Raw genomic sequence first — 15,229 nt, 5'->3', positions numbered from 1 at the left:
CCAGCCAGGGAGAGTTACAGGCTCATCTGCAAACCAGGGAGACTCCTTTTGGCTCCCAGGCTGTGCCTCTGCTCGGAGCCCAGTGGAGCAGAGGAATGAATTTCTGGGCAGACCGATTGCATCCATGCGCAGGGCGGGCACCTCCAGTGTAGTCATGGGGATCTCGGACACAGATGGGAAATGTGTGGGACTTTGCTGCTATTTTGTTTTTTGTTTAGTAACTAAAATATCCTCAGGAGTTAGAAGAGTTTCCCTATTGCTTTTGGGACAATGGAAAGATCAGTGTGGGTCAGCCTGGATGGAGGATTTGGCCCAGGGTCCAACCACATCCTAAATAATTTGCAGTTGTTGAGTAACTAATGATATATGAGATACAAATAACCATTGAAAGAGAACGATTAATGCACACAGAGGAGCAAAATAATCCAACTTGTGATAATGTAAAATCCTTCATGTATGCTTACATAGCACACACGTGTATGCTACATGTGGTGTGCATGCATATATAAAGAAATACACATGCTGTTCGGAGACACCACTGAGTACTTTCCCACCACACTATTTCTCCTGCATCTAGGAATCCATAGCCAGCAGTTTAGAACTGTGATCTCTGAACATCTCTGTGCCCTGCAGCCCACTGAGGGTGCCCACCCAAGCTCACCTGTGTAGCGGATCCTGAAGCCTCTCTTGCTGGTCGCATGGTCTGTGGACCAGCGCAGGAAGAGCTGGTGGCCCCGGCTGGTGAAGTTTGACTGCTCACTGTGGTTTCCGCTTAAGATCACGAGCAGAGGACTCTGCCCAGAGGAGCCTGCAGGAGAGATGGGAGCGTGAAAGCTCAGGACGAACCAGAGCTGACCAGGTGCAGAGGTGGCCAGCTTTGGTGGAAGCAAGCTCACGAGCACGATGTACACCTTTACTTCCAAAGGGGATGAAGGGTTCCAAACAGCAATGGCCACTGATGCATAGACTGATAAAAATAAACACCCAGAAAAATGCCAGGTGCACAGGCCACTGAGGACACAGAACTTAAATAAACCATGCCATGAAGCAGCTCCTTTGGATGATTAAAAGTGATTTCTGTACCATTAGCATTTATAATATAGAGTGGATGTGGGAGAGGAGAGCCTTCCTGTGGTACCAGTGCAGAGTGAGAAGTGACAGGGGAACTTATCAATAACTAATACAATTAAAAATGTAACTATATTTATATAAATGCTAGCACATATGTAGAACTATCTGTATAATGCAAAACATGGTATTCCAGTATAATTTCTCATAGTAAAGTTTGGACCCAACTAATAGTCTGGAGTTATATGAAAGTATTGGAAATATTAGAAAAAATTAAATTATGACAGAATCTAAAATTAACACATAAATGAAATGTATGCTTCATTAATTGTATGAACTATCAGCATAGGTAATTCCATGAATGGCATACTGACATATATATAATAAAATCCACTAGCAGATAAAGATAGCAATGATATGAAACTCAAAAGTACCCAACACACCCAGTGTGTGTGATCAGATGATGGGTGGTGGACAGACAGACAAGGATGCAGAGAGAGGGAGAGAGATAAGGAGTAAATTAGGAAGCAGGCCACAACCGGACCCCAGGGCCCTGGCCAAGATCAGAACCTCCGGCAGGAGCCAGGCAGGGCTGCACTTGGCAGGGTCCCATGCAGCCCTGTGCTCTGCTGCTTTATAAAAATAGCCCTCAGTAAATTTGGAAATAAAGCACCCTAAAATCCATTATCTATAAATGTTTTCCCCGTTTATTTGGAATTTTTCAAAAATATTTTAAGAAAATGTTGCCAGGAAGTACACGGTGACCAGAGCAAGCGGAGCCGTGTGACCGCCCTCAGGCTGTGTGGCTCACAGGAGGTGCAGTTTGCTGGATACAGAACCGCGTCACATGCCGGGCTCCTGGTGACCCCGACCTTTCCTCTATCCTAACAGCGCTGCTCCTCCAGGGGTTTTCCCAAATGCTGTCAGCGCTCAACCCTCCCCACCTCAGTCTCCTGTTGAGGTGACAACTTCTGGGTGCAGGGTGATTCAGTGGTAGCTAGGACAGAGAGGTTCACCGGACCATAGTCCTCAAGGAAGGGAGGTGAGGACCAGGACCCCAGCAGCAGTCAGGGAGGACCCAGGCAGAGAGGCCTCCAGAGAGAATGGCACCTGGCTGGCAGATGCCCAGCTGCAAGAACTGGGGTCATTTGCCACAGGGACTGGGGGAAGGTACCTTCCCACGGTGGTGTAAGCATCTGTAGCACTTTGCGAAGGCTGTGCCTCGCACACCAGAAAGCTAGCATCAGGAATGAAGGCCTTGGGCAAATAGCTCGCTCTTCCCTGCCACGCCCGGAAAGGACGCCTGCAGACTGGACACCTGCATGTGGCCACTGTTGCTTTACAATAAAATGCCACTGGGAAACTCAGTAGGCTGAACTACCAGCGCTGTAAAACGCCATTTTAGAGACTGGCTGCAAGAGTAAAGTTCCAGGGGTTGCTAATCCTACATCAAAGCCCTCATTACTTTACATCTGTTTTGATGCCTAAAACACAAAGGCTTTCCAGGACTGTTCTTTCAAAGCCCTTCATCCTATGCCTGGGAGATGCAGCCGGCCAAGGGCAGCAGGGGTCAGGGCACCCAGGACGGCAGAGACTGTCCTCACTCCAACTCCTGACTCCTTTCTCCCCCGAGTTCAGTGATGATTAAAGTCCTGGTCTGAAAAAGCAAGGCTGCCCACCCTGAGCCATAGGGAATAACGTACTCTTGTGCTGTAACGTTTAAAATCAATATACTCAGCATGTCTTCTGGTCCACTCAGGGCCTATAAAGGTGCCCACGTCTTAGCAAACAATAGACAAATATGACATTTACTCCAACAAAAATGTCGTTGCTTAAAAAGATTACTCATATAAAACTCTGACCTTTCATTTTACAGAAAAATCTTTGAAAGTGGAGTGATGTTACTTGTACGTGTCTGATAATTTTAGCAGTGACTGTTAAAATATTGTCTTTACAATGTACTTTGCTGTTGTTTATGATGGACATGGTCTAGCCGTGTTTTGAGAGATAGGATTGTAAGCATTTGGTGCCTAATTTACTGCTAAAAACTTTGCTCCTGAAATTAAGAGACATAAAATATTGTTGGCTGTATTCCACACACACATTTCAGTTAAGTAGGTACATATGTGTAGTTGCATGGGAATGCCCAGTAACAGGCATCTATAAAGGTGCAAGGGCACACATGGGCACACCCAGCCATACAGCCTGTGCGATGGGTTGTTCCCTTTCGTGTATTTCTCAGTAACATTTAATGGGCCACTGGATTGCAGCTGTCTCACCTGCCTGTCTATTACAAGACCATCTCTCCAATTTAGCTGGTGAGTTATTTTTCTTCATTTCAGTGACTGAGAGAAAAATATTCAAGAATACGTATGCATTCAGATATACACTGACCACACATACAAGCTTACACAAACTCCCCAGTCCTCTATTTCTATGTGTAGAAATCGGAGTTTAATTTCTAACTTAGTAGCTAATTTTCAGAAATGCATACATCCATTCATGTGGGTATAGCCCTGTAAGCAATTTCACTGCTATGACCCATCAAGTCAATAAACACATAAACACATGCAGAGTCAATCAGGTGACAGTGATGTACTGAACTCAATGACAAAGCTGTCAAAAGAAAAGAAAGCTAGGTTACTATGTTCAGCCATAACTGTAGCCTGGGCCAGATGAGGCTTCTACACAAAGACAAATATTAACATCAGTCCCATTTCAAATTGACAGCTCAGTCACAAGGAATATCATATAGAATGTCCATTAGAGTAGCATAAAAACCATAGAGTAGAATTAAAACCCCTCCCAGTGTCCTTTTAGGTAACTGTGTTTAGTTATTTTTATAAAATGTACATGAAAGACGTCTGCAGCACTCACAGGCTATAAGTCATTGAGAGTCGTTATTTTCACATTTAGGGGATTGAAATACCTCTGGCATTCTTGGTTTTCCTTTAAGCACCTTGTGGGTCAACACTATACTTTGTAAAGCAAGGACACGCTGCTTGAGACACCCACTCTAATTTCCCACATTAAAGAATGAAAAGTACTTAAAATTCAGGGTATGTGGAGAGCGAACCTGTTTGAAAATTTGCAGCCTTAACGTTAGTATGTTATTTTTCAGACCAACTGACCTCTGAGAATGCATAAATCCCAGAATAATTCAACTGTTGTTTTGTTTACTCTAGAGAAGATGCGGTTTAATTGGAAAATATACCCACATCCCTGTGTTATTGCACATCAGAATGGCATTTTTACTAACAGTCCACAGGTTATTGCTACACAGAAACTGAAGAAACTTACCATCAAACACTTCCAGGGAATCAAACTGCTTCTCACTTTGAAAGCTGTCCACAAAGATGGTGATGTTAAAGCTCGGGTCCACTTTAATGCTCCAGGAGCAAGTCTGGGAGTTAAAATAGTTGCCGGGGTATCCAGGGCTAAGGATTACTCCGGAGGACTCAGTCCGGATCTCATTCGCCGGGCACTGTGCTGGAGAGAGGAGTTGCAGGGGAGGTTACTCCATGGCCTTGCGCCCTTCTCCAGGGCATCTCTCTGTCTTTGCATGTAGAACACCATGGAAAGGAAGGGCCAGCCCTCTGGGCTTTGACCACCTGGGACCCAGGAGGCACAGGGCAGGAACAACACCGAGCAATAACGATACTGTGCGTCTGGCACCTGCCAAGTTGCCCGTTCCACACACCTTCATCACAGAACCCCAACTTTTCCCAGAGCAACCACCAAGTACACTCACATGACAAGAATAAGGGGGGTTTCATTTTAGTCCTTAGTACACTTTGAGTAGCGCAATGGATTATGGCTTGAGCACCTGGGGACAGAGTGGCTACGTTCACACACCTTTCTCCTGTTTCCATTTTTTCTTTTTCAGATACTTCCAGGTTAATTAAAACTAATCTGCATAGATATGAATGTGAAGTTGGAAGGCACTGAAAGTGAGTACCTTTTCTGTAGATTCTGCATCGCTATATTATGTTCCTAAGATACTTTGCTTCTAGAGATATTAAAGGAAAAAATCTTTCTCTCACTGGGTAATGGCTCACCAACAGACAGCAATGCATTAAAACAATTCACAGTGTCCAGAAAAATCCAATAATCACCTTTTCACCGGTGGCAACGAATTGTGTGCAAAGGGATGCGCCTTACTTATTTAGGGGTTCCTCTTCATTAGGTGACTACTACTGTTTTTACAGATACTTTAAACAAAGATGCTTCTGGCACAGATTCCCAGGACCCACGGGATATGAAGTAAGCGTTATTTAAGTAAATGTATACAACAAAAGGTTTTCTGTGTCCTATTGTCTCCCATTTATCTTGGTATACTAGTTGAGATATACTTTAAAATTTAGGAATGTTTTAGTTATGAAACTACCGATGATGAAACATATGGTAAATAAATCTGTATTTTAGGTCAGATTTTAAAAATATTTACAATGATGAATTAATGAAAATGACATCATCAAACACAATTCTAACCAGAACTCAGTCTACGGCAGCTCAGTGGGGGCATGGACTCCTGGGTGGCAGCGGGCACCCTCTGTGTGGCACTTCACTCCTTTCCGCGTGGACCTGCAGGTATTTGAGGCAGGGTGTGGTGCAAGTTGGGAGTGGCGCCCTGCATGCCTGTGTTGGCAGGGATGTGGGTTTCAGAACCTGCACAGATCTCTGCAGTGGCAGCCAGAGCTTTCCTAGCCTCTGCGGTGAGTAGAGGCAGCACCAGCGACCCCTTGGGTCGCAGTGAGAGACCCAGCTTGTATGAGCACTTTTCTACAACAGAAGGCATGGATGAGCAGTTTCAGGATGAGGAGAAAGGTCAACATTAAGGTGCCACTGAGTATCCCACTTCCTGTGATATTTCAGGAAGGCACAGCCCTCTCACTGCCCTGCGCACTTCTCACTGTAGGAGAGTGAGTGTGACTCTGCAGCCTCATGTGTCTGGAGACAGCACATTTCCCAGGGAGCTGCTGACATGCACCCATAAAACCAGGAGCAAACCCCGAGCTGGGACGCAGCTCTGAGATCTACATTAGAAGCCGCTCACCAGCAGAGCCAGGCTTATTTCCCATTTTAAAATGTTCTTTTTGTGTTTTAGAGAAGACAAAATTATATCCATGTCATATTTTTTAATGACATTTAACACACTTGTTTCTAAGCACGTGTTAAAAGCATGCTGGGGTGGCTTTCCCCATAAGCATCAGTAGTCTGTCTCCTGTGGTACCCCGGCCTCTCTTCCTGCCCCTTCCTGATCCTCTCTACAGCTTACCAGAAGCCGTACTATCAGAACGGTGTGACCCCTGGCATGCATTCTCTCCCAAGTGAACCGCTCACTTCCCAGCAGCAGGCAATTCCACATGTGAAGCACCCTGCACCCCAACCAGGGCCCCTGGAAAGTGGCACAGGGCACAGTCATGTGGGGTCCCATCAAGGACACTCAGGAGAGGAGCTTGCCTCTGAGACGCACGCTGTGCCTGCAACAGGAGCCCCTAGGCACAGCTACTCCTTCAGCTTATTTTGAAGAAAAATGACATTTGAGGCTTAAAAACATGAAGCACATTACTGAAGGCATTTTGCAGCTCCTCAGCAAAAGTAGTAAGGGATTAGGATTAGTAACAGAGGATGAGGAACAGAAATTTGAGTTTCAAGTCATTAAGATTAGCTCTCAGCAGCGCCTGAAGGCTTGACAGCAATATGAAGGCAGAGGTCCTCTTCAAATGGCAGGGGACCTGTCACACAGCAGCAGAAGGATGAGGCTCCTGCCAGCTCCTTCCTGCTGCCTTCTGGAGGGGTAGCCAGGGTCACATGGCATGGTGTCCTTTCCAACTCTGACTCCACATTAACCTTCCATCCCAGGGAATTCTTCCCAAAGACCAGCTAAGAGCAAGCTCTGGGGAGCCACTGCTCTGTCTAAGACACCACACACCCTTGTGTGATCCAAACCTTGGTGACAAACTCTCCTCCCTCTGGATCCTTCTCCTTCTCGAGCCCTGGAAAGACACAGCTATGGCATCCCACAGCCACACTTGTCTACATCCAGGGAGGCTTCACACAAGATGATACCATCTGCAGATCACAGAACCCTCATCAACCCTCCGTTGCTCCCCCACATCCACAACAGTGAACAGAGCAGAGCTCAGAAGAGCACATGCTGATGTCTGAAAAAGGAAATAAAGAGGTTCTGCAGTCTGTCATCAGGAACTGACTGGGGGATTATCCTCCACTTAGCCCAGTCAGATCAATCAACTAATGAGAAGTACTTAATAAGATTATAATTAGGAGGTACTTAAGATTATATTTAAGCCTTTATGTGACTAAGAATTGAGTGAAAGATAAGGTCTGGATTCTATTTCTTGTTTGTTGCTGTTGATAGTGGTAAAGGTGGTGATGACAGGATGGTGAGGATGGCAGTGGTGATGGTGATGGTGTTGGTGGGGGTAGTGGTGATGGTGATGAAGGTTGTGGTGGTGATGGCGATGATGTCATGGTGAGGATCATGGTCATGGTAGTGTTGATAATGATGGTGGTGATGGTGATGGTGGTGGTGGTGGTGGTGATGGAGGTACTGATGCTAGTGGTGGGGACGATGGTGGTGATGGTGATACTGGTGATGGTCATGGTGGCGCTGCTGGTGGTGGTGGAAGACTTGACAAGCAAATCCAAAGCAATCCCTCACTGCCATGCTGTGTGGTGTGGCTGCTGATTTTCCTCAGCTGGGGGTTCCAGTCTCCAGAATGATGTCTGACAGGCCAGTGCAGGACAGCATCCCCATGACGCCAAGCCATACCTTCTGGGGAATCTTACGGCCACTGTGGCTGCTCTTCTATGAGGTGTTTCCCTCAGCCTGCAGCTCTGCTGTGGGCAGTTTTTAAGTAAGGATTCATTTTTTGGGAACACTTGAAGTTATTACAGACACTCAGTCCTTGATTCTACACTGCATGTCCTCTTACATCTCAGGTGGTGAGACCCTTCCCTCTCCTAGGTGATGGGGATGCAGCAGCTCTCTGAGCTCCAGACACACCCACACGGGCTGCAGGCCCTCACCAAATCAAGGCCACTGAAGACTTCCGTGAAGAGGGGGTCTGTCTCCAGTGGACAAACGGCATCACAAGACACTCAATGCAATAACCCATTTGTTATTTACTGTCTCCAACCAAGTCCATAAACAAGACAGACAATCCTCCTCCCAAGGTGTGGTGAGCAAGGCTCAGTGACATTCCAAAGGACCCAGCACAGTCTCCACTCCCTGGGACTCCTCTCACTAAACTCAAGGCTCCTAAGCCACTTTCCTCTCGCCTGTGAGTAGCAACACAGTGATTCCCAGTCAGGGAGAACCCCACTGCCAAAGACACTGCATTTGATCCAATTCAGACAGCTTCTTGTTGGTTACCTGCTCACGTTTCTAACTTATCTGGGCCTTTGAGTGTATTTATAGCTATGAGGCCTTTTTTCCCCTACTAGAGGTCAGTGGTGTCCATGAAATCATGTTTTCTGAATGATGTAATTGTATTCTAGCCTTTGAAGAAATGGAGTCAGCCTCAAATCTCATTCTATTACTACAGATGGTCTAAATTCTTGTACAGGGTCTATTTATTTTAAAGTCATGTAAAAAAACACAAGCCCTTCCCATTGTTCATTGTTTCTAAAGTTTACACTACAGATATTAAATGAGCCGGTTCTATTCAGGCTGAACTACAGGTAAAGCATTCTGTGCTGCACAAAGTTTACCTTGAAATATAAACCATAAGACAGATTCACGAGTGGGTGGGAATGTAACAGAGTGTTAGGGCTCATGCTGTCACCTCAGAGCGAGGATCTTGGCTGCTTGTTTTACTATTATCTGGAGTGGGCCACCAGCTTGGACATCTTCATGGTGAATATTGGGGAAACATGACTTCTTTGTGATATGTTTTATTTTCTAGGGTTATCTTAGAAACATCACTGGAAACCCCGTTAGCAGGTTTTTTTCATAGGAACAGTCACGGCCCAGCAACCAAATCCACTCAGAACAACGCACACAGTGGCGTCAAACATGTGCCTACCTTCACAGGTGGGAGCCACGCCTTCGAACTGCAGCTGGGCACTGAGCTTGCAGGTCAGTGTGTCGCGCCCCGACAGAGTATACCCGGGGTGGCACTGGTACTTCACAAAATCTCCTGGAAGAGCCAAGTCAGCACAGCGGGAAGTCAGCTTTCAGGACTTCCCAGTGTACTGCACCAACCACGCAGCTGCTGGAGGAGTTGGGTCAGCGTGAGAACAACACCGGCCCCAACATCTGCAAGCACTCCTGTTATTTTTTAAGAAAGTGGCAATTCCAAATTTTCATTCCTAAACATACTACCTTAAACTTAACCAGGGTCAGTACAGAACTAATACGCAGTATCTTCTTCCTTGACTGACATGCCTGGGCTTCCCCACCCCACTGCTTATGAAGTAAACAGAGAAAGTGAGGCAGGCACCAGGGCATGCATGATGCCACACAGTGGAAAGGTGCAGGGCTTTGACATCCCGGCAAGACTCGGTGTCACCTTTGTCTGAACTGCCTGACTTGGTGCATGAGCCGGCCAGACACAGGGTCATGTAGTTGGACAGTGGTCTGAAACACAGTGTGATAGGAAAACAAAGTATATCTGACTGGGACGGAGATGTCACAGCAATCGTGCTGAAAACATGCCACGATGGCTGTCTCTGTACGACCTGATGCCTGCTTAATGAGTTACACTGTTGGTGTAACACGATAAAGCAGAATTTCTAAATACCCACGTTAAGTATACCCCGCCAAGCAGAGGCCAGCTTCAGGCAAAGGCTGGTGTCCTGGTCATCAGGCTTTAAGCTACAAATAATCAGGTTCTCATGCAACACGCTTCCCTAATGAAACAGTCTTTGGAAACTACTGAAAACAATGTGGGCTAACACATGCCAAAGAGGAAGACATATTCAAAACCACAATGGAGAAATGCAAATGGCAAAACAAAAATCATGGGAATGAAGAAAGAACAGTTTAGTCTGGAACTGTGAGCTCTGTCCCAGGCCCCAGCAAAGTAGTGCTTTACAGGCGGGGTTGTTGTTGTTGTTGTTGTTGTTGTTCTATTAGTTGTGGTTTTTTTCCGTCCCCCCAGAAATCACCCACTTGCTGGTCTGAGTGACATGTGCAGAAAGCGGTGGGTGTGCACACCAGCTTGCAGGCTCCTGCTGAAGGATGCCTTACCTATTTCAAAGTCCTCATCCTCAGTCAGCATGTCTGCGTGGGGGACTGCGGGGGGCGGGGGGCACTTCTTGAGCTGGAATGCTGTTGTGTTGTAAAAAACACGAGAGTTATGGCAGTTACATTTGCTGAACAAGCAAAATGGGACAATAGTCTTCCTGTAAAAGTCTCATTTCCTCTGTACCCTGAAATGCCTCTTAAACAAATTGCTATGCCCTCCTCGGCTCTCACTGTTTCATAGATCTTATATTGTGATTAATGCCGAGCAATATCTGAAGTCTAAGGAAAGAGAGTGTGCAATTTAAAAAATGCTACATTGGTCAGCTAGGGGAGGGATCCAGACAAGGTGACCTCCGTGGCCCTTGGGAAGACGGCCTCGGGTGCATCCCCGGGGGTGACTGGTGCCCAGCCAACACCAGGGCCCACTGATTTGCCATCTGGTATGGCATTCATCCCCAAGACCATTACAGCTGCCTTGTTCTCCCTATGTGCAGTGGGGCAGGGGCTCAGCACTTCCTTAGACCAGAGTCAGGGATGGGCAAACCTGTAAGTGGTCCCTGGGCTCCACACTGGTCTTTCACTGACAATTGCTTACGGTGAGATGAGCTCACACTTGCTCAGCACACAACCTGGTAACACATGAAATGCTAATGAAGATCCCTAAAGTTTGTTTGTTTGTTTTGGTATTGGAAATTGAACTCAGGACCTTGCACTTGCCAGGCAGGCGCTGTGCCACTGGGCTAACGATTTGGGTAGCCATGGGAGATCCCAGGAAGCACCTAACACCCTTCATGACAATGCTTTAAGCTCTTGGGGCGGCTGAGCAACCTGGGATTCTGGGTCTTAATCAAGGCTATGAAATAAACTGACCGTGAAAATTGAGCACGAAGAAGCCTCCGTTGGAGAAGTCACTGTGGAACCTGAGCAGGACCTGGTTGGTGGAGCTGTACGCTGTCTCCAGCGCCGTGTTCCCGCTGAACACGCCCAGCTGGGGTGCATTCTGGTCCGGGCCGTCCCTAGGAGACAGGGGCCATTGTGGGGGCTGGGGACCCATTCCACGCTCAGCGCAGGTGCAGAGCACAGAGCCACCAAGTCTGGAAGGCGGCCGACTGGTCCCTGCTTCACAGGAGTCTCCCCAGTTCTGGAGGCTGCAGTGCCTCACAGCAGCTTCCTTTCCAGCCCCACAGTTAAAGTCTAAGTGCAGTGCAGTCTGCTTAACCAGGAACGGGTTTGCATACTTTGGCAGGTAAATTAAAATAATTAAAACAGTAAGATAGAACTGTGCTCTGGACCCTGTGCTTAGAAACAGATGTTTCACTGTCATGAAGTGGATGGCGCAACGCGGTCGGGCTTTCCCCAGCCTTCTGCCTACCTATTCTGAAGATCTCTGATTCCACCTGGATGCCCAGCACCTTCTCTGAGGAATGGCAGTAAACCCCCAATTGTCATGGTGAGCACTGCTGTGGGGTGGCTCTGCTTGGTCTCAGGCCCTGTCACCCGGCGAGACTCATTCCTGCAGCTCTGCACACCGGCCTCCCCGCCCAACCTCCTAGGCCTCCTCACAGCCTGGGGACACCATACCTCACCACCTCCTCCTGTAACCTCAGAGGAAGGCAGGTTCCAGCGGGGAGGGAGAGGCCCTGCCCTCTGTTCCAGGAGATGGCAGCAGTGCCCCTGGGAGACAGCAACAGCACCCTGCTGTCTTGGCGAAGTGCAAGGAGATGTGCTGCACCACCCACACTGACACAACCCACGGTAACTCACACCCCGCTCACAGGTGGGTGTGCTCTCATACATAGGCTCACATGCTCAGAGACACACACAGAGACATGTATGCTTCATGCGTCACATACCACGCACACAGATCTAGCAATCCCACACAAGTACACAGACTATACACCTGCTCATATAAACACACACAGAGATGCACTGCACAGACTTACAAATACACACTCAGGAGTCGCAAATTCTACTGCATCTCATAGAGTCACACACAGAGATACAAAGACCACTGCATGCACACACACGCACACACACTCCTGCAGCTTCTTCCTCAGCGCTGTGGAGTTAATCTGGCTGGCCTCAGCCTACTCTTTGGCATGTGCCAGTCCTCCTCGGGCAGTGTCATGGGACCCTTTCCTGCCATCTCCACGACAAAGTCCACATCAGGACCCAAAGGCAGAGATGATGGTAGTTCCCCAGAGCTGACTCAGTGGAAGCCAGAATAGTGCTCTGACCCTGCCTCAGTTTCCCTTGTATTGCTCATGTACAGCCACTTTCACAGCAATGATGGGGTGGCCAGCAGCCTCTGCTTAACTGTTTCTTTAGAGGATCCCACCACTTTAAAACAATCACATTTAAAACATTAACGAGTAACCCTCGGATATCTCATTGACTAATGGTGCTCCTGGGTACTTGCACTGCGAAGCAAAACCCAGAAGCTTTCTGAGGAGTTTCCTGTCCACCAGCTGGCCTTGGTGGGGAAGATGTTTGTGGGCACCGTGAGCTGATGCCGAGGTCTAACTCAGAGCAGCTCCTGAAGGAAGAGAGTGGGAGGTGCAGACCAGGTCACAGAAGGGCTCCTACCAGACAGCAATGTAATCGTTCACAGCCTCTGTCTGCAGCAAAGTGAAGTTGATGTACACTCCATGCCCTGGCGGGACGGTGATCAGCCAGAGGCAGTCCTTCAGGATGGGGTACTCGTCAGGAAAGCCGGGGGAATAAATGGTTCCATTCTGGGACGTCACATTATACCCACACGGAGCTGCAAAGGGAGAAACAAAAATTAAACTAAATATCATTGATTTCAGAAAGGATGCAGCTGTTTAAGTCACCCCTGTTAAGAAATAAATACGACCTGGTTCTCAGAGTCTACTTCATCAAAGTTATTTCCCTAATGCCTGGAAACTTGAGAAGAATTATACTTCTAAGTTATCTCAGTCCTGCTTACCATATTCTGCAAATCTTCAAAATCCCCTGAAAACAGTCATCCCTCTGGGATTAAGGGTCCTATGCAGCCATCTCCCCAGCCTGTGCCACTAATCCACCAGCCTGTCCCAGGGAATGGATTAGGAGGAAATTATGCACAAACATGTCATTGAAGATTTTCCTCCAACTCCCATTTCTGAGGCTGCTTAAGCTGGCCAGAAGAGTGGCATCTGAGCCTATTTGCCTTAAAAGAAAGACATTATCAATTTCCTACAAATCTATCCCCCAAAGAACCAAGATAAAATTATGTCCATGGTATTGTACTTAAGTATTTGCATATTTACCAATTTTCAATTATATGAAGAATCCTAGTGCCCAGCCTACTTTTATTTTACTTATAAATTGGTTCCTACATTTTCAAAGGGAACTATGCCACTGCAGGAAAGTGCTGTGACTGCACTGCTAGAATAATCTATGGTGCTATCTGGAAGGTGTGCTCAGAGTGAGGAGACAGCGACCATAGGTCAACAGTGGTGTGTCTGCCTCTAACACGCCTCTTCCAGGACTGTCCAACACTCCTGTAGAGGAGTCCAAACACATAAAAAGAGAAACTGAAGAGTGTAATATTAATTCAAAATAATGACCAACAACGCAAGGGGCAGGGGATGATGAAGCCAAAATGCAGGCATCAACAGAGTGAGTCTGGCCAAGCCTTGGGGAAGTTCATGAGGGAAGGGCGGTGGAGAACATCTTAAAAGTTTCATGGTGGAATCAGAAAGTGGGGTTTCGAGTCAGACAAACCCAAATTTGTCATCTAGCAAACAAATGATGGCTCAGAGCTCCAGAACAGGGCCTGGAGCACACTGAGACCTCTGATCTGTACAGGGGGCGCCGCAGGCCAGGTGACTCCCAAGCGTGAGCACATCCTCACCTCCAGACTCCACGCAACTGGAGCTCTCCCCACTCTCATGGAGACTCACACTTTTCTCCACTCTGCTGCAGAGGTGTTGTCCTCTGCTTCGATCTGCACTTCTGCTGGTTTATGTCTGCTGTACGTAAGTCCTCATGGCAAGCTGCAGCGTCTCCTGTACAGGGTCAGTGCTTCTTTCATCCTGCTGTCCTCAACCCTCTCCCCCATCTCTTGGTCACCTTCCCAATGGCAGAAGATTTCTCTCTACTTCCTATTACATATCTTTTTTTGTAGTTTTTATTTATAAGTTGAATATCTCATATAAGAGAACCGATGTGCTATTAAGCTTTTGTGTCTGATTCATTTCACTTAACATTATGGTCTCCAGGTGCATCTATTCCTTATAGATGGCAAAAGTTTACCCTTCTTTACAGCTGAGAATTATGCTATTGTGTATAAACAGCTCATTTTCTCTGTCCATTCATCTGCTGATGGACTTATAGCTGTTTCTGAGATTCAGCCATCAGGAGTTTGCTGCTGTGAGTGTGGGTGTGGCTGGATCCCTGTGACACAGTAACTTGTCTCTTTCCTCCAAACTCAGCTCTCAAGCCAGGATGTGGTTGAAACCTCTCACATTCCAGGTCCCACCTGCTTTCTGACGGCCTGTCTCCGCTCAACCTTCCCATCCAACTAAGGGCTCCTGGAAGACAGGTCCCCATGACATGCCTAGGGACCTATCCATGCTTAGAAGACCACACACTGAGCAGCTATTAAGTGAAAAGCTGAGGGACTAGTGATAGAAGAGCTGGCAGCCCTGGACACTGAAGGCATCCCAGCCAGGAGGCATCCCAGCATCCCTGTGACTCGGGGTTACTCAGTGTTGATGTACAAAGCCAGGGGTTCCCCTGCACAGTGTGCTTTGCAAGTGGCCTCCTGCAATTGCATGATCACATTAGATGGAGGCCCTTCCTGGTCCCTTTCCACTGGGACAGTAAGCCAAAGGGAGGAGAAACAAACAAAAACCCCACCACAGATCTGTTTCTCTTAAAAGCAAAAGGGACCGACATGGTGATTTTCTTGGCGGAATACATCCTCGGCTCGCGATACTG

General features: G+C 47.4%; 1 protein-coding gene across 2 annotated transcripts in view; it reads right to left on the bottom strand.

Moving 5' to 3' along the window:
- The window catches only part of Csmd1 (CUB and Sushi multiple domains 1), a 1,477,900-nt gene that overhangs the window by 89,021 nt on the left and 1,373,650 nt on the right, over positions 1-15,229 (bottom strand). For both annotated transcript variants that reach the window (XM_063234987.1, XM_063234988.1), the window contains exons 43-48: positions 12,869-13,046; positions 11,153-11,298; positions 10,286-10,366; positions 9,120-9,233; positions 4,369-4,557; positions 662-808 (exon numbers count right to left, since the gene is read on the bottom strand). In XM_063234987.1, coding sequence (XP_063091057.1) covers positions 662-808; positions 4,369-4,557; positions 9,120-9,233; positions 10,286-10,366; positions 11,153-11,298; positions 12,869-13,046 — 855 coding nt within the window. The remainder of the gene's footprint in view (positions 1-661; positions 809-4,368; positions 4,558-9,119; positions 9,234-10,285; positions 10,367-11,152; positions 11,299-12,868; positions 13,047-15,229) is intronic.

The sequence above is a fragment of the Cavia porcellus genome, unplaced genomic scaffold (genome assembly GCF_034190915.1).
Source record: "Cavia porcellus strain 051 isolate PalLab524CR breed Dunkin Hartley unplaced genomic scaffold, mCavPor4.1 scaffold_24, whole genome shotgun sequence".
NCBI lineage: Eukaryota > Metazoa > Chordata > Mammalia > Rodentia > Caviidae > Cavia > Cavia porcellus.
This window is presented reverse-complemented; position numbering and strand designations above follow the sequence as displayed.